General features: G+C 42.6%; 1 protein-coding gene across 1 annotated transcript in view; it reads right to left on the reverse strand.

Annotated features, from left to right (window-relative positions):
• The window catches only part of NXF1 (nuclear RNA export factor 1), a 44230-nt gene that overhangs the window by 9400 nt on the left and 15711 nt on the right, over nt 1–19119 (reverse strand). Inside the window, exons 3-5 of the mRNA XM_078769174.1 lie at nt 8070–8179; nt 5436–5472; nt 5034–5158 (exon numbers count right to left, since the gene is read on the reverse strand). Of these exons, the coding sequence (XP_078625300.1) occupies nt 5034–5158; nt 5436–5472; nt 8070–8179 (272 nt within the window). The remainder of the gene's footprint in view (nt 1–5033; nt 5159–5435; nt 5473–8069; nt 8180–19119) is intronic.

A 19119-nucleotide genomic window follows, 5' to 3' on the forward strand; every position in this document is an offset into this window, starting at 1 on the left:
TCAATGAGGGAAGTATACCGAGATCAATGAGGGAAGTATACCGGGATCAAGGAGGAAAGTATACCGAGATCAATGAGAGAAGTACACCGAGATCAATGAGGGAAGTATGCCGAGATCAAGGAGGAAAGTATATCAGGATCAAAGAGGGAAGTATACCGAGATCAATGAGGGAAGTATACCGAGATCAATGAGAGAAGAACACCGAGATCAAGGAGGAAAGTATACCGAGATCAATGAGAGAAGTATACCGAGATCAATGAGAGAAGTACACCGAGATCAAGGCGGAAAGTATACCGAGATCAATGAGAGAAGTACACAGAGATCAAGGAGGAAAGTATACCGAGATCAATGAGAGAAGTACACTGAGATCAATGAGAGAAGTATACCGAGATCAAGGAGGAAAGTATACCGAGATCAATGAGAGAAGTACACCGAGATCAAAGAGGAAAGTATACCGAGATCAAGGAGGAAAGTATACTGAGATCAAGGAGGAAAGTATACCGAGATCAAGGAGGAAAGTATACCGAGATCAATGAGAGAAGTACACCGAGATCAATGAGAGAAGTATACTGAGATCAATGAGAGAAGTATACCGAGATCAAGGAGGAAAGTATACCGGGATCAATGTGGGAAGTACACCGGGATCAATGAGGAAAGTACACCGAGATCAAGGAGGAAAGTATACCGAGATCAAGTAGGAAAGTATACCGAGATCAATGAGAGAAGTACACCGAGATCAATGAGAGAAGTACATCGAGATCAATGAGAGAAGTACATCGAGATCAATGAGAGAAGTACACCGAGATCAATGAGAGAAGTACACCGAGATCAATGAGAGAAGTACACCAAGATCAATGAGAGAAGTACACCGAGATCAATGAGAGAAGTACACCGTGATCAATGAGGAAAGTATACCGGCAACAATGAGGGAAGTATACTGAGATCAGAGAGGAAAGTATACCGAGATCAAGGAGGAAAGTATACCGAGATCAATAAGGAAAGTATACCGGATCAATGAGGGAAGTACACCGGATCAATGAGGGAAGTATACCGAGATAAATGAGGGAAGTATACCGAGATCAATGAGAGAAGTATACCGGGATCAATGAGGGAAGTATACCGAGATCAATGAGGGAAGTATACCGAGATCAATGAGGGAAGTATCAATGAGGGAAGAGAAGGATGAGGGAAGTATACTGAGATCAATGAGGGAAGTATACCGAGATCAATGATGGAAGTATACTGGGATCAATGAGAGAAGTATACCGGCATCAATGAGAGAAGTATACCGGGATCAATGAGAGAAGTATACCGGGATCAATGAGGGAAGTATACCGGGATCAATGTGGGAAGTATACCGAGATCAATGAGGGAAGTATACCAAGATCAATGAGGGAAGTATACCGAGATCAATGAGGAAAGTATACCGGGATCAATGTGGGAAGTATAGCGGGATCAATGAGGAAAGTACACCGAGATCAAGGAGGAAAGTATACCGAGATCAATGAGAGAAGTACACCGAGATCAATGAGAGAAGTTCACCGAGATCAATGAGAGAAGTACACTGAGATCAATGAGAGAAGTACACCGAGATCAATGAGAGAAGTACACCGAGATCAATGAGAGAAGTACACCAAGATCAATGAGAGAAGTACACCGAGATCAATGAGAGTGATCAATGAGGAAAGTATACCGGATCAATGAGGGAAGTATACCGGATCAATGAGGGAAGTATACCGAGATCAATGAGGGAAGTATGCCGAGATCAATGAGGGAAGTATACCGAGATCAATGAGAGAAGTATACCAAGATCAATGAGAGAAGTATACCGGGATCAATGAGGGAAGTATACTGGGATCAATGAGGGAAGTATACCGAGATCAATGAGGGAAGTACACCGAGATCAATGAGGGAAGTATACCGAGATCAATGAGATAAGTATACCGGGATCAATGAGGGAAGTATACCGAGATCAATGAGGGAAGTATACCGAGATCAATGAGGGAAGTATACCGAGATCAATGAGGGAAGTATACCGAGATCAATGAGGGAAGTATACCGAGATCAATGAGGGAAGTATACTGGGATCAATGAGAGAAGTATACCGACATCAATGAGAGAAGTATACCGGGATCAATGAAGGAAGTATACCAGGATCAATGTGGGAAGTATACCGAGATCAATGAGGGAAGTATACCAAGATCAATGAGGGAAGTATACCGGGATCAATGAGGGAAGCATACCGAGATCAATGAGAGAAGTATACCGAGATCAATGAGAGAAGTATACCGGGATCAATGAGAGAAGTATACCAGGATCAATGAGAGAAATACACCGAGATCAATAAGAGAAGTATACCGAGATCAATAAGAGAAGTATACCGAGATCAAGGAGGAAAGTATATCAGGATCAAAGAGGGAAGTATACCGAGATCAATGAGGGAAGTATACCGAGATCAATGAGAGAAGTACACTGAGATCACGGAGGAAAGTATACCGAGATCAATGAGAGAAGTACACCGAGATCAATGAGAGAAGTACACCGAGATCAAGGAGGAAAATATACCGAGATCAATGAGGAAAGTATACCGAGATCAATGAGGAAAGTATACCGGGATCAATGAGGAAAGTATACCGGATCAAGGAGGAAAATATTCCGAGATCAATGAGGAAAGTATACCGAGATCAATGAGTAAAGTATACGGAGATCAAGGAGGAAAGTATACCGAGATCAATGAGGGAAGTATACCGAGATCAAGGAGGAAAGTATACGGAGATCAAGGAGGAAAGTATACCGAGATCAATGAGGGAAGTATACCTAGATCAAGGAGGAAAGTATACCGAGATCAATGAGGGAAGTATACCGAGATCACGGAGGAACGTATACGGAGATCAAGGAGGAAAGTATACCGGATCAATGAGGAAAGTATACCGGATCAATGAGGAAAGTATACCGAGATCAAGGAGGAAAGTATACCGGATCAATGAGGAAAGTATACCGAGATCAAGGAGGAAAGTATACCGAGATCAATGAGGAAAGTATACCGGATCAATGAGGAAAGTATACCGAGATCAAGGAGGAAAGTATACCGAGATCAAGGAGGAAAGTATACCGGATCAATGAGGAAAGTATACCGAGATCAAGGAGGAAAGTATATCGGATCAATGAGGAAAGTATACCGAGATCAATGAGGAAAGTACACCGGATCAATGAGGAAAGTATACTGAGATCAAGGAGGCAAGTATATCGGATCACAGGAAAGTATACCGAGATCAAGGAGGAAAGTATACCGGATCAATGAGGAAAGTATACCGGATCAATGAGGAAAGTATACCGGATCAATGAGGAAAGTATACCGGATCAATGAGCTTTGCGATAGCAATTGTGTGATCAATTAGACAAGAAGCTCGTGTTAAAGTTTAAATGTTTAAAGTTTGAATGTTTAAAGTTTAAATGTTTAAAGTTTAAATGTTTAAAGTTTAAATGTTAAAAGTTTAAATGTTAAAAGTTTAAATGTTAAAAGTTTAAATGTTAAAAGTTTAAATGTTAAAAGTTTAAATGTTTAAAGTTTAAATGTTTAAAGTTTAAATGTTTAAAGTTTAAATGTTTAAAGTTTAAATGTTTAAAGTTTAAATGTTTAAAGTTTAAATGTTTAAAGTATAAATGTTAAAAGTTTAAATGTTAAAAGTTTAAATGTTTAAAGTTTAAATGTTTAAAGTTTAAATGTTAAAAGTTTAAATGTTTAAAGTTTAAATGTTAAAAGTTTAAATGTTTAAAGTTTAAATGTTTAAAGTTTAAATGTTAAAAGTTTAAATGTTTAAAGTTTAAATGTTTAAAGTTTAAATGTTTAAAGTTTAAATGTTTAAAGTTTAAATGTTAAAAGTTTAAAGTTTAAATGTTAAAAGTTAAAAGTTTAAATGTTTAAAGTTTAAATGTTTAAAGTTTAAATGTTAAAAATTTAAATGTTTAAAGTTTAAATGTTTAAAGTTTAAATGTTTAAAGTTTAAATGTTTAAATGTTTAAAGTTTAAATGACGGAGGAAAACTATTTGGCCCTTTCCGTGCTGACGTGCGTGAGATGTAACATGTTAACATGGCAGTGCAAAGTGGAAAGCTATTTGCTGTTCCCAGACCGGCATGGACGAGCTTTGGCGGAGATATCATGCAGCATCCATCTTGCAATGAATGTTTCAATGATTTTTACAAAATGATCTGTAAGGAATTTTGGTCTTAGCTTTCTCAAAGGAGGAAGATTCGTTGTGGGTATCGGGACGACGACGGCAAGCTCTCACGCGTCTCGGATTTTTACTTGTTGGAAAGAGGAGTTAGTTACACGAGTTTGAGGTGTTGCTCACACAGAATTCACGGATAGTGAATGAATGAATGATGATCGTTTTGAGGCCATTTTTCCCCATTAGAGCGGGGGTTAGCCTTGCGGGCCCCATGACCTCATGGTTCCCTGTTTGAGGCAATGTTTTATGGCCGGATGCCCTTCCTGGCGCCAACCCTTAGTCGCCTCTTACGATGAGCAGGGACACGGTGTACCTATTCTAAATCGGGGTACACACCGGATCATTCATCCCAGCAAGCTGGTACTCAATTTGCCGACCTCGGAAGGATGACAGGCTGAGTCAACCCCCCGGCGTTAATTCAGCGATCGACCGGGATTCGAACCCAGGATCCTCGGATCCCAAGCCGGCACCAGAACCAACACCAGAATTCACGGATAGTGCACGTGGCTATACCTTCAGGCCCAAGGGAAGTTTTATGTCAAATCATTGCCAATGCTTTTTGTACTTCCCATGGGTTTACAGTTGGACATGGTTTTACAGCTGGAAGGTACGCCGGAAGTAAAGTCAAATCACGACGGCCTAGGGCTGCTCAATTCCAAGGACCTCAAGGTTTACTAACGGACAAGAAACGTCAAATTGTACCGAGAGTGTGTAAACGCTACAAGCGATGGACACACGATGATGGAGCCGAGTTTGCCCGGAAAGGTAGCCGCAAGCCCGCCTGCCAGGTAAATGGCCTTACTGTTGAATGAAGCGCTGGATGAGTGCCCGGATATCCTCATTGGGGAAGTAGCCATCTTTGACAGCTGGCAGCGTTGTGGGAGATGGCACGTCAAACGTGATCGGAGGAGGAAGTTCCAGTCCATCCTGTGACCACCACCAACAATTGTTCACTTAGAGGAAGATTATGCAGCATTCCATAAACATGCGACATTACTCTTTCAAACTCGACCGATCTGTCGACCACCGCGCTCAAACCCCCAAAGCAAACGCAATAAAACAAGGCCCCAAGGACATGTCCAATTTATTTTTTGAGAGTGCAGGCCACAAGACTAATGAGCACAATGAGGGAATTGTAGGCGTAGAGGTAAAAAAAACAATTGATCCCATTGTGCGGTTTTGCTGATCAAAGAGAGATGCTTACCAGCCTAATGAGCCTTGGGAACCTGTGGCGCACAGCACTGCACGCGCAGACGGAGGAACATGATGAGTGCGAGGCCGACGGTGCAACATGGCCTAAACCGCAACGCTCACTCACATCACGAGCAGCCCAACCACCTTGCAAAACGCAATGACTGCAACCATCTTTGACTTGCACCCATGCTCCATACAGCAGGCATATCTTAAACTCCCACCACTCCAATTTAGCTTAACCGAGTTCGACACTTGGACCTTGTGCCAGGTCATCACGATATTCCTCTCGGTCTCCTCCCTAAGGCTTCACCTTTCATTGTTTTTGATCTCCCCCTCCTATCCCCTCCCCCATCTCTACTACCACCACCACCACTCACCCCACACACACCGTTCCGCTTCAATATCATGCAACCGGGGAGCCACAACATTCACAGGTTCAACAGCCCAGCGATGCAGCTTATCCGATTGTTTGCGTGCGCCCGTTGACGGAGGGTGGAAAGGGGGGCTACACTTACGATCAAAATTAGAAAAAGACACACACGGGAAGGGGTCTTGCACAAGTCGGCATCCACCGGGCCGTGGGCCCATTTCTGTCCCTCTGCAGTAGTCTGCCCTGTGCCGGGCTTTCGAAGCACACTTTTCACAGTCATAGGTAAATAGAGTCAAGATGTGACGAGGTGTATGAAGTGGTTGGGTAAGCTAAGGGAAAGAAAAATCAAATGGAATGGGCCAAAGACTTCTGGGCAACAAAAGGTACACTAACACTGGATTTTAATACCCTCCAGGTAACTGAGACAAGCGTTACACCTAGGTCCCCCGTCGGTGAAGTGATGCGAGTTGACAAAGTGGAAGACGCAAAGCGGCCATCTTGGATTTTTACGTGGCGACCCAATTTTCAATAGCGTTCTCCCTTATGCCTAGATACACCCACACACCAGATTAGAAGTTGGTACTTCGCTTATTTTTCAAGATATTCAGCTCACAAGGTTCAGACATACATGGCGGCGGCCATCTTGGATTTTGACGTAGGTTGCACCCACACACCAAATTAGAATTCGGTCCTTCGCTTACGCACGCACGTACGTACGCACGCACGCATGGACGGACGCACACACGGACGGAGGGGAAAACCATAGTCCCCCCCCTTTCGCTCCGCGGTGTGACGGGGGACAAAAAAAAGGTTTCTGTGCAATGAATTTAAAAAAAAAAAGCATTATGTAAACAGTTTTCCTGCTTCCAGGGTATCCACCTCCCCCAGGAGTAATCCACTGATGGCCATTATAAAGTATTCCCAAAGCTATGGTGAGCACCGTCATTGGGCAGCATTGGAACCACACTGTTGATCTTCACCGACAAGTCAAAGGCTTTGACAGAATGATCCAGAAAGGTTGATGAACAACAACAACAACAAAAAATAATAACATCAACATGGGAGTAGTAGTGAGAGGTGGCAGCGAAGTGTGACGACTCTCCAAACAAAGCTGGGAGAGTTGGGTCGTTGCACGGCTGTGCCCGTCTTAGGTTGTCCCTACACAGCGAGGGATCTTACCCGTCCTAGGCAAACCAGCCATCTTCAAAGCACCCAGGGACCAATGGCCAGGGCTGGCACAGTACAGATGAATGAGCAGTAGGCGAGCAAGGCACGAGCAGGTTCCATTAGCTGATGGCGCACTTGCAACACCTGGCCAAAGACAGGTCCCATTGGTCCTTGTGACCATCCTCAGGTCAGACCATCGTCATCGTCATCATCTACAGGAAGTTCTGAGTTCGGAAGGGCAGCTACAACTACTTCATGGAAAGTGTTCGCCCATGGCAGCAGGAAACATGTCCAATGACCCCTGTGGGTGTCCTGTGTGACCACCTGTGGGTGTGGGTGACCCCTGCTAGCCATCATGCAGAGGGCCCTTTTTCTCAGTTAACTGGTTCTTATGTTCATTAATTTCTCCGACGATGAGCCAACTCTAACAAACCGAGGGAAACGATTCCGATTTACAATTTGTATATTTTGTTCCCGAAGGCTGAAAGAAAGGGTGGCGAACTGCTGAAAATGAAAAATACAAAAACCTGGTACTTGCCAAATTTGATTTTGGGATGCGAGCGCCGTTAAGGCCAACAGGGAAGTCCACAAATAGATAATGCCGGTGAATGTACATGGCATCATGGCCAATGGCAAAGGGGGGGAGGGGAAGAAAAAAGAAAGAAGGGAAGAGCAGAAACCGACAGGTGCCAAGACTACAACACAAAGTACAACTCCAACGATGTGTACGATCTCACATTAGGAGAACAGAACAGAGAGACACCGACTCCACCACACAAGCCCTTCGTTCGGTCCCAAACTGCAAATCTGATTCAGATTTTAAACCAGATCTTTTGTGCGACAAGTTAACAACCGGTAAACCCAAACATCTCGATCCCATTCGAGTACAATAACCATGCGGCACACACATCCTACGGGTTTTTCAAACATTGCTTGGAGGACAGAGCGCTCAACATCATGGTTGCAAACTTCCGAAAAGCACGCGGTTCGTGCATTGCGTCATACCGAGAACGTCATGGTAACACGAACACGTCACTCTGGCTCGCACTCGTATGGGCATAATGCGGTCACGTGCGATTCATGTACAAGGTGGACCGAGCAGCAGACCTGATGTAGAGGTTATGCGCATGGAAGTTCTCGCACATGGGGTTCTCCTGAAGCCACAGTTCTTCTAACCGAAAGTCTTTGATCTTGTCTAGCTCTCGTTCAAACTTGAGCTGTAATTGAAAAACAAAAGTGGGCAAAAAGGTTCGTGAAAACTTTGAGTCTTCCGTGGAAAGTTGCACAAATGGTGCAGAGCATGACAATCACCGAGGCTCGTCTTAGCGCTGCACTCTTCCTTTTACTCTTGGTCACTGCTGCAATGAGCAGGGGTACTGTGCAAGGGCTATGCAGGTGACATTTCAACATGCTTACAAGTGCAAAACTGCTGGTTACCCTAGTTTATTGTCCAATAATGATAAAATGAGCCCCTGAGAAATAAATTGGGCGATTACATATCCAAAAACAAACCGAATTAAGGCGCACTGATCTTTCAAAGCTTTTCATCCTGGCTTTAACGGAATCACCTTCATGCGAGTGCAGCAACCTCCAGACTGCAGTGCAAGACTGCCCAACTTGCCACCTCGAAGTGGGATGCCTGATGCCACACACTCATGACTGGCTAAGGCCAACAAACTCTTACTTAATGCATCCTCTCCTTGAGTCGTACAAAAGGAGAAAGAAAGTGCGAGGTTAACGAAAGAGGGAAGAGAATGGAAGAGGACAAAGAAAGAAGGAGAAGGAAAGAAAGAATGAGAGAGAAAGAAAGAATGAGATGGAAACAAAGAAGGAGAGAGAAAGGAGGGAGGGAGGAAGGAGGATGGGGAGAAAGAAGGAGGGGGAGGAGAAAGAAGGAGGGAGGGAGAAAGGAGGAAAAGGGAAAGAAGGAGGGAGGGAAAAAGAAAGGGAAAGATAGAGAAAGAGGGAGAGAGAAAAAAAAAGAGGGAGAGAGAAAAAAAAGAGGGAGAGAGAAAAAAAAAGAGGGAGAGAGAAAAAAAAAGAGGGAGAGAGAGAAAAAAAGAGGGAGAGAGAAAAAAAAAGAGGGAGAGAGAAAAAAAAAGAGGGAGAGAGAAAAAAAAAGAGGGAGAGAGAAAAAAAAGAGGGAGAGAGAAAAAAAGGAGAGAAAAAAAGAGAAAGAGAGACAGAAGGAGGGAGAGAGAGACAGAAGGAGGGTGAGAGAGACAGAAGGAGGGTGAGAGAGACAGAAGGAGGGCGAGAGAGAAAGAAGGAGGGCAAGAGAGAGACAGAAGGAGGGCGAGAGAGACAGAAGGAGGGCGAGAGAGACATAAGGAGGGAGAGCGAGACAGAAGGAGGGAGAGAGAGACAGAAGGAGGGAGAGAGAGAGACAGAAGGAGGGAGAGAGAGACAGAAGGAGGGTGAGAGAGAAAGAAGGAGGGCAAGAGAGAGACAGAAGGAGGGCGAGAGAGACAGAAGGAGGGCGAGAGAGAGACAGAAGGAGGGCGAGAGAGACAGAAGGAGGCAGAGAGAGACAGAAGGAGGGAGAGCGAGACAGAAGGAGGGAGAGAGAGACAGAAGGAGGGAGAGAGAGAAAAAAAGAGGGAGAGAGAAAAAAAAAGAGGGAGAGAGAAAAAAAAGAGGGAGAGAGAAAAAAAGGAGAGAAAAAAAGAGAAAGAGAGACAGAAGGAGGGAGAGAGAGACAGAAGGAGGGTGAGAGAGACAGAAGGAGGGAGACAGAGACAGAAGGAGGGAGAGAGAGAGACAGAAGGAGGGAGAGAGAGACAGAAGGAGGGTGAGAGAGAAAGAAGGAGGGCAAGAGAGAGACAGAAGGAGGGCGAGAGAGACAGGAGGGAGAGAGAGACAGAAGGAGGGAGAGAGAGAGACAGAAGGAGGGAGAGAGAGACAGAAGGAGGGTGAGAGAGAAAGAAGGAGGGCAAGAGAGAGACAGAAGGAGGGCGAGAGAGACAGAAGGAGGGCGAGAGAGAGACAGAAGGAGGGCGAGAGAGACAGAAGGAGGCAGAGAGAGACAGAAGGAGGGAGAGCGAGACAGAAGGAGGGAGAGAGAGACAGAAGGAGGGAGAGAGAGAGACAGAAGGAGGGCGAGAGAGACAGAAGGAGGCAGAGAGAGACAGAAGGAGGGAGAGCGAGACAGAAGGAGGGAGACAGAGACAGAAGGAGGGAGAGAGAGAGACAGAAGGAGGGAGAGAGAGACAGAAGGAGGGTGAGAGAGAAAGAAGGAGGGCAAGAGAGAGACAGAAGGAGGGTGAGAGAGACAGAAGGAGGGAGAGAGAGACAGAAGGAGGGAGAGCGAGACAGAAGGAGGGAGAGAGAGACAGAAGGAGGGAGAGAGAGAGACAGAAGGAGGGAGAGAGAGACAGAAGGAGGGTGAGAGAGAAAGAAGGAGGGCAAGAGAGAGACAGAAGGAGGGCGAGAGAGACAGGAGGGAGAGAGAGACAGGAGGGAGAGAGAGACAGAAGGAGGGAGAGAGAGACAGAAGGAGGGAGAGAGAGAGACAGAAGGAGGGAGAGAGAGACAGAAGGAGGGTGAGAGAGAAAGAAGGAGGGCGAGAGAGAGACAGAAGGAGGGCGAGAGAGACAGAAGGAGGGAGAGAGAGACAGAAGGAGGGAGAGCGAGACAGAAGGAGGGAGAGAGAGACAGAAGGAGGGAGAGAGAGAGACAGAAGGAGGGAGAGAGAGACAGAAGGAGGGAGAGAGAGACAGAAGGAGGGAGAGAGAGACAGAAGGAGGGAGAGAGAGACAGAAGGAGGGAGAGAGAGAGAAAGAAGGAGGGCAAGAGAGAGACAGAAGGAGGGCGAGAGAGACAGAAGGAGGCAGAGAGAGACAGAAGGAGGGAGAGCGAGACAGAAGGAGGGAGAGAGAGACAGAAGGAGGGAGAGAGAGAGACAGAAGGAGGGAGAGAGAGACAGAAGGAGGGAGAGAGAGACAGAAGGAGGGAGAGAGAGACAGAAGGAGGGAGAGAGAGAGAAAGAAGGAGGGCAAGAGAGAGACAGAAGGAGGGCGAGAGAGACAGAAGGAGGCAGAGAGAGACAGAAGGAGGGAGAGCGAGACAGAAGGAGGGAGAGAGAGACAGAAGGAGGGAGAGAGAGAGACAGAAGGAGGGAGAGAGAGACAGAAGGAGGGTGAGAGAGAAAGAAGGAGGGCAAGAGAGAGACAGAAGGAGGGCGAGAGAGACAGAAGGAGGGAGAGAGAGACAGAAGGAGGGAGAGAGAGAGACAGAAGGAGGGAGAGAGAGACAGAAGGAGGGTAAGAGAGACAGAAGGAGGGGGAGAGAGACAGAAGGAGGGTAAGAGAGACAGAAGGAGGGTGAGAGAGAACGAAGGAGGGCAAGAGAGACAGAAGGAGGGCGAGAGAGACAGAAGGAGGGCGAGAGAGACAGGAGGGAGAGAGAGAGACAGAAGGAGGGAGAGAGAGAGACAGAAGGAGGGAGAGAGAGACAGAAGGAGGGAGAGAGAGACAGGAGGGAGAGAGAGACAGAAGGAGGGAGAGAGAGACAGAAGGAGGGAGAGAGAGAGACAGAAGGAGAGAGAGAAAGGAAGGAGAGAGAGAAATAAGGAAGGTGAAAGAAAGGAAGGGGAGAGAAAGAAAGGCGAGAGAAAGAAGAAGGAGAAATAAAGGAGAGAGAGTAAAAGGAGAGAGAAAGAAGGAGGAAGAAAGAAAGAAGGAGGAGGAGAAAGAAAGGAGAGAGAAAGAAAGAAGGAGGAGGAGAAAGAAAGGAGAGAGAAAGAAGAAGGAGAGAGAAAAAAAAAGGAAAGAGACAGAAGGAAAATGAGAGGAAGAAGAATCACACTTCTCTCACCATCCATGATGTTTTACAGCATCTTCATAAGCCTTGGTCCACCTATGCTAGGCTTCTTTTTCATAGATTTTTGTTGTGCTTTTAATGCGATTTTACCATTAAAATTGGAATTACTTGCTCTTGTTCTTGATGGTTGTTTATGCAAATGCACTTTTGATTTTTTAGATCTGATAGGCTAAAATTGGCCAGAATAGGATCTCACTTTTCAAGTCCAATCACATTGAATACTCGTACTCCTCAAGGATGTGTACCAAGCCCTTTATTTTATTGTCTTTTTACCTACGATTGCGTGTTATCTCTTGAAAATTGCCCGATTGTAAAGTTTGCAGATGATGCGACCGTCGTGGGACTCACTCACAACGGCGAGGAAGTTAACGATCGCCAGCAGGTCGAAATCATGGTGTGTTGGTGGCCGAGACAACAACTTTGAGCTCAATGTCAACAAAACGAAAGAAACTATTGTTGATTTTTGAAAGAACAAGTCAGAACTGAATCCCCTTTTTATTGACGGTGCTGAGGTTGAACTTGTGGCTTACTTTAAATTCCTCGGTATCCATATTTCTGATGATCTAGTCTGGGAGATAAATATCGATCATTGTGTGAAGAAGGCCCAGCAGCGGTCGGACTTCCCGAGTCGACTTAAAAGATTCCATGACAACACTACACCGTTCTTGCGAAATTGTATTGGGCAGTAATGGAGAGTGTATCGAGAGTGTATCGAGAGTGTATCGACACTCTTCATCTCTGTCCGGTTTGGTAGCGGCACAGAATCTGCAAGGAAAACATTTCGCCCGCCCTGTTGTTGGAACGACATCGGTAATTATTGGAGGGTGCCTTCGATAGATGGTCTACGTGAAAACCAGTGTGTTAAAAAGAGTCAAGGCGATTATTCACGATGCGTAACATCCCGCGCATAATCTTTTTCATTTACTGATATCGAGGAAGAGTTACAGTGCTATAAGGATGCAGTTCGAGCGTTCAAAATAAGGAGAAAGAAGAATAAGGAGAAAGAAAAAGAATAAGGAGGAAAAAGAATAAGGAGAAAAAAAGAATAAGGAGAAAGAAGAATAAGGAGGAGAAAAAATGAATAAAGAGGATGAAAAAGAATTGAAGAAAGAAGAATGAGAAGAAAGAAGAATAAGGAGGAGAAAAAAGAATTAAGGAGAAACAAGAATAAGGTGGAGAAAAAAGAATATAAGGAGAAAGAAGAATAAGGAAGAAAAAAAGAATAAGGAGAAAGAAGAATAAGGAGGAGAAAAAAGAATGAGGAGAAAAAAGAATAAGGAGAAAGAAAAGTAAGGAGAAAAAAGAATAAGGAGAAAGAAGAATAAAGAGAAAGAAAAAAAATAAGGAGGAAAAAGAATAAGGATAAAAAAAGAATAAGGAGAAAGAAGAATAAGGAGGAGAAAAAAAGAATAAAGATGAAAAAGAATTGAAGAAAGAAGAATAAGGAGAAGAAAGAAGAATAAGGAGAAAAAAGAATTAAGGAGAAACAAGAATAAGGTGGAGAAAAAAGAATATAAGGAGAAAGAAGAATAAGGAAGAAAAAAAGAATAAGGAGAAAGAAGAATAAGGAGGAGAAAAAAGAATAAGGAGAAAGAAACTTGAGAAAAAAGAATAAGGAGAAAGAAGAATAAGGAGGAGAAAAAAGAATAAGGAGAAAGAAGAATAAGGAGGAAAAAAGAATAAGGACGAGAAAAAAAGAATAAGGAGAAAAAAGAATAAGGAGGAGAAAGAAGAATAAGGAGAAAGAAGAAGGAGGAGAAAAAAGAATAAGGAGAAAGAAGAAGGAGGAGAAAAAAGAATAAGGACAAAGAAGAATAAGGAGGAGAAAAAAAGAATAAAGAGGATGAAAAAGAATTGAAGAATAAGGAGAAGCAAGAAGAATAAGGAGGAGAAAAAAGAATTAAGGAGAAACAAGAATAAGGTGGAGAAAAAAGAATATAAGGAGAAAGAAGAATAAGGAAGAAAAAAAGAATAAGGAGAAAGAAGAATAAGGAGGAGAAAAAAGAATAAGGAGAAAGAAAATTGAGAAAAAAGAATAAGGAGAAAGAAGAATAAGGAGGAGAAAAAAGAATAAGGAGAAAGAAGAATAAGGAGGAAAAAAGAATAAGGACGAGAAAAAAAGAATAAGGAGAAAAAAGAATAAGGAGGAGAAAGAAGAATAAGGAGAAAGAAGAAGGAGGAGAAAAAAGAATAAGGAGAAAGAAGGAGGAGAAAAAAGAATAAGGACAAAGAAGAATAAGGAGGAGAAAAAAAGAATAAAGAGGATGAAAAAGAATTGAAGAATAAGGAGAAGAAAGAAGAATAAGGAGGAGAAAAAAGAATTAAGGAGAAACAAGAATAAGGTGGAGAAAAAAGAATATAAGGAGAAAGAAGAATAAGGAAGAAAAAAAGAATAAGGAGAAAGAAGAATAAGGAGGAGAAAAAAGAATAAGGAGAAAGAAAATTAAGGAGAAAAACGAATAAGGAGAAAGAAGAATAAGGAGGAGAAAAAAAGAATAAGGAGAAAAAAGAATAAGGAGGAGAAAGAAAAATAAGGAGAAAGAAGAAGGAGGAGAAAAAAGAATAAGGAGAAAGAAGAAGGAGGAGGAGAAAAAATAATGACAAAGAAGAATAAGGAGGAGAAAAAAAGAATAAGGAGAAAGAAGAATAAGGTGGAGAGAAAAGAATAAAGAGGAGAAAAAAGAATAAGGAGAAAGAAGAATAAAGATGAAAAAGAATTGAAGAAAGAAGAATAAGGAGAAAAAAGAATAAGAAGAAAGAAGAATAAGGAGGAGAAAAAAAGAACAAGGAGAAAGAAGAATAAGGAGGAGAAAAAAAGAATTGAAGAAAGAAGAATAAAGGAGAAAAAAGAAGAAGAAAGAAGAATAAGGAGGAGAAAAAAAGAATAAGGAGAAAGAAGAATAAGGAGGAGAAAAAAAGAATTGAAGAAAGAAGAATAAAGGAGAAAAAAGAAGAAGAAAGAAGAATAAGGAGGAGAAAAAAAAGAACAAGGAGAAAGAAGAATAAGGAGGAGAAAAAAAGAACAAGGAGAAAGAAGAATAAGGAGGAGAAAAAAAGAATAAGGAGAAAGAAGAATAAGGAGGAGAAAAAAAGAATTGAAGAAAGAAGAATAAAGGAGAAAAAAGAAGAAGAAAGAAGAATAAGGAGGAGAAAAAAAAGAACAAGGAGAAAGAAGAATAAGGAGGAGAAAAAAAGGAGAGAAATGAGAAGAAGGGGCCACTTTTGGTGTTAACAGCAGTTTGGCAGTTTTCAATGACACGTTTGAAGCTTATGCCGATCTTTGCAATCTTTGAAACACCTTTGATCAAATCACCCCTTTCAACAGAACAATGATCTTTGTTGAACTTTGAAACCCCTTTTCCACAATGGATGAAATCAAAAGAACAATGATCAAGGAATGTTATTGCAGTGGGAATCGAGGAGAAACTGATGTTCCGGGCATTAACACTTCGTCCGAGTAGAAGGCTCTCCGTCCGAGGCTCTCCGTCCTCCCTTCAGAACTTGCAAAATGTTTGAAAGCCCAGGTTACATTTCTCAGCGGCTCATTATTCAACAGCAGGGTAAAAAGCTAGAGAAACACATGCAATAAAAAGTGAAACTACAGTACAGTAACACCTCGCTTAACATTGCCCTGGAGAACACCGATTCATTAGTAATCTTTGAAAAGCATTTAGTAAAGATTTTCTCCAGGACAAAGAAAATCCATAACACGCATTGTTTGTACTGTATGCACACTCTATGAGCCAATCAGCAGTTTACGCCTCCTCCCATCTCGTCTCCCAGCGCTGCCGTGTCGGAAGAGTAGGAGTGACGGAAATTATTTGTTCAATTGATGTGTGTACATATTTTATGTTTTTGTTCATACTTACTGGTGTTATTAAGATTTTTAAAAAATCACTATTATTAATTATAAAACCAGTACAACCGTTCTCTGTGGGTTCAAATGGGCCACGCACCTAAAGGATGTAAAAAAAAAAAAATGCTATTGGGAACATCTCCACATAAACAATGACATAATGAGACCTTTCAGCACATTTTCGATGAGCGCTCTCTTTAGCGTGCAAAACGAGGTATAACTGTAGTGCGTTTATAATGGGTTTACAAATGATCACACAACTGCAATTGCAAGCAGTCAAAAATGAAATAAACAAGACGACGTCATGCAGAGCACAGCACGATACTTTCAAAATCCACCCCTCCCCTTCCCCCCCCCCCCACCCCTCAAAAAAGGTTGCCATTAATCCAGCAAATTGTCCATTTCGTCAAGATTAAAATTGACAATCTTGATCAAGGCTCGGGTCAATAGAATGAAAAGTGACGTTTGAAAAGTGACGAAAAGTGAACGATTATTCAGATGAAAATTGATTATTTTAGAAGTTTGACCTTGAGTTGACCTTTGACCTTAAAATAGTTGGTTTCCCAATTCAGTGACTCAATGTGCAAATGCTGTTCAATTTTCAAGTCAATCAGATGAAAAATGACGATTTTAGAAATTTCACATCCAGATGACCTTTGACCTCAAAATCAATAGGCTTCTCAATTGTGACGACCTCTACAGCTTGGTGAAGTTTCATGACGATCGGTTTAGAATTGCGACCTGCAAGCGATTGACAACCAGACACACAAAGAAATAAACAAATTAACAAGAAGACGTCATGCGGAGCACGATACTTGCAAAATCCGCACGCCCCCCCCCCCCCCCCCGAAAGTTTTCCATTGATACAGCAAATTGTCCATTTCATCAAGATTAAAATTGACGATCTTGATCAAAGCTCGGGTCAATAGGATGAAAAGTGATGGGTTTTCAGATGAAAATTCATGATTTCGGAAGTTTGACCTTAAGTTGACCTTTGACCTTTTGTCCTAAAAAATAGTTGGATTCCCAATTCAGTGACACAATATGCAAATGCTATTCAATTTTCAAGTGAATCGGATTTAAAATGGCGATTTTAGAAATTTGACCTCCAGATGACCTTTGACCTCAAAATCAATATGCTTCTCAATTGGGACGACCTATACAACTTGGTGAAGTTTCGTGACGATCGGTTTAGAATTGTGACCTGTAGGCCGGTGACAAACAAACAAACAGACAAACAGACAGACAGACAAATGGACAGAACCACAAACGCAACCGACCAATACACTTGAAAAATCTTCGATTTTGCAAGTAACAAGAAGACGTCATGCAGAGCACGATACTTGCAAAATGCACCCCTTCCCACCGCCCCCCGCAAAAGGATGCCATTGATCCATCAAATTGTCCATTTCAATCAGATTAAAATTGACGATCTCATTCAAAGTTCGGGTTAATAGGATGAAAATTGATGATTTTTCAGATGAAAATTGATGGTTTTGGAAGTTTGACGTAGAGTTGACCTTTGACCTTAAAAATAGTTGATTTCCCTATTTAGTGATTCAACATGCAAATGCTGTTATATTTTCAAGTCAATCGGATTAAAATTGAGGATTTTAGAAATAGGAAAAAAGTGGTTGACATTTGGCCTATGTTGACCATGTCACCTCAAAAATATATAGGATTTTTTCGGACCACGAACTCTACCAATCTACCATTTGGTGAAGTTTCGTGAAGATCGGTTTAAAATTGTGACCTGTAGCCCAGTATAAGTGAGCGGACACACACGGACACGCGCACACGGGCACGCGCACACGGACACGCGCACACACACACGTGATCAACATACTTATATAGTATGTTGATCTGTTTATAATAGTGCAACATACTTTAATCCCTGGTGTTGGGCTAGCGGCTAGGGTGCCAGCTTGGGATCCTAGGATCCTGGGTTAGAATCCCAGTCGATCGCTGAATTAACGCCAGGGGGGTTGACTCAGCCTGTCATCCTTCCGAGGTCGGCTAATTGAGTACCAGTTCACCGGTAATTCCCTGTTTGTCGTAAAAGGCGACAAACAGGGTTGGCGGCAGGAAGGGCATCCGGCCGTAAAACATTGCTTCAAAAAGTGGACCAAAAAACAACAACAACCACGGTGCCCGAAAAAGGCCAACCCCCGCTTTGCGGGGAAAAATGGCCTCTAAAGGTGGTTATTATACTTGCAATTTTTTTTTTTTTTTTTTGCCAGGTAACAAACAGACAAACAGACAGACATAACAACAAACGCAATCGACCAATATACTTGAAAAATCTTCGATTTTGCAAGTAATAACAGAATAACAAACGCAACCGACCAATATACTTAAAAATCCATGATTTTGCAAGTAATAAATCTAATCCAGAGAATAGGACCTACAAGCAATAGTATGAGCCTCCTTATCTTTGAGGAAAAGACATTAAGAGCTCTTCCATACCCAACATGAGATTATATGCGTCTCACACGACCTTCAATCACTCAAGGCTTTCAAAAACAGTTTGGAAAAAATTGCTGTCGTTGTCTGCAGCGTTAACACTGTTTACAACAAAATAATAAGCATTTTAGAGTTTGATTTTAAATGACAAATCAAAATAGTTCGCAAGAAGCTTGTCTTGCATGTGGATATAAACAAATCGAATGTGGAAGTCGAGCACAAAATGTGCAGACATCGCACCACGTTGCCAAACAGGATCGACAATGGTGCTGCGACACCCGTGGCATCGTAAAATGAATTTGTGCTGCTTTTGAGGGACGAGCTGCCCATCGCTCAAATGTTACTGCAAATTATAATTATGCATAAAGGAAGTTTATTTCCTTGTAGGAAGCACTTTGCCAAGCGGTGGGGATGGGCCAGAGGTAACACACCTCTGGCGAATCACCCGTCTAGTCTGGATGCTTCGCAGGTAGGGTGTCACTGCACAAAGTGCGCCGTTCTTCAGACGTGTACAAAGTGCCCAGCACCATGTACAAATTCCAAATTCCTACCTTGACTACCACCATTCAAGCAATGGGGACCCACCCAGCATATTCCTTGCCATGAGGCTGCATGAGCAGTACCGACATGCTATCTGACAGGGTATGATATATGGTGACGATTTTGAATTTGACGAGACTCGTCAACTGACGGCAACATCAGTGAATAACAACATAACAAAAACAAGTACAAATACATTCAAAGTACACCGCCACCATGGCAAATAAATAAATAACATCTTCCAGCGCGGCATTGCCGGGGCGCCTTAGGCACCCGGTGATACCGCAGTGCAGCACAGACAGAATTTGGAGAAGAGGTATACAATAATTGATTGATTAATTGTGTAATTAAAATCAATAAATAATGATCATAAAATCATTTCTTCATTAATTGGCTAATAGCATACCTCAACCACCAGTGTTTCATCCGAAGCTGTAACTTTTTGAAAATTAATGAAACAAGTCATTAAGAAAAAAA

Source organism: Myxine glutinosa, unplaced genomic scaffold (genome assembly GCF_964187855.1).
Source record: "Myxine glutinosa unplaced genomic scaffold, kmMyxGlut1.1 SCAFFOLD_1626, whole genome shotgun sequence".
Taxonomy (NCBI): domain Eukaryota; kingdom Metazoa; phylum Chordata; class Myxini; order Myxiniformes; family Myxinidae; genus Myxine; species Myxine glutinosa.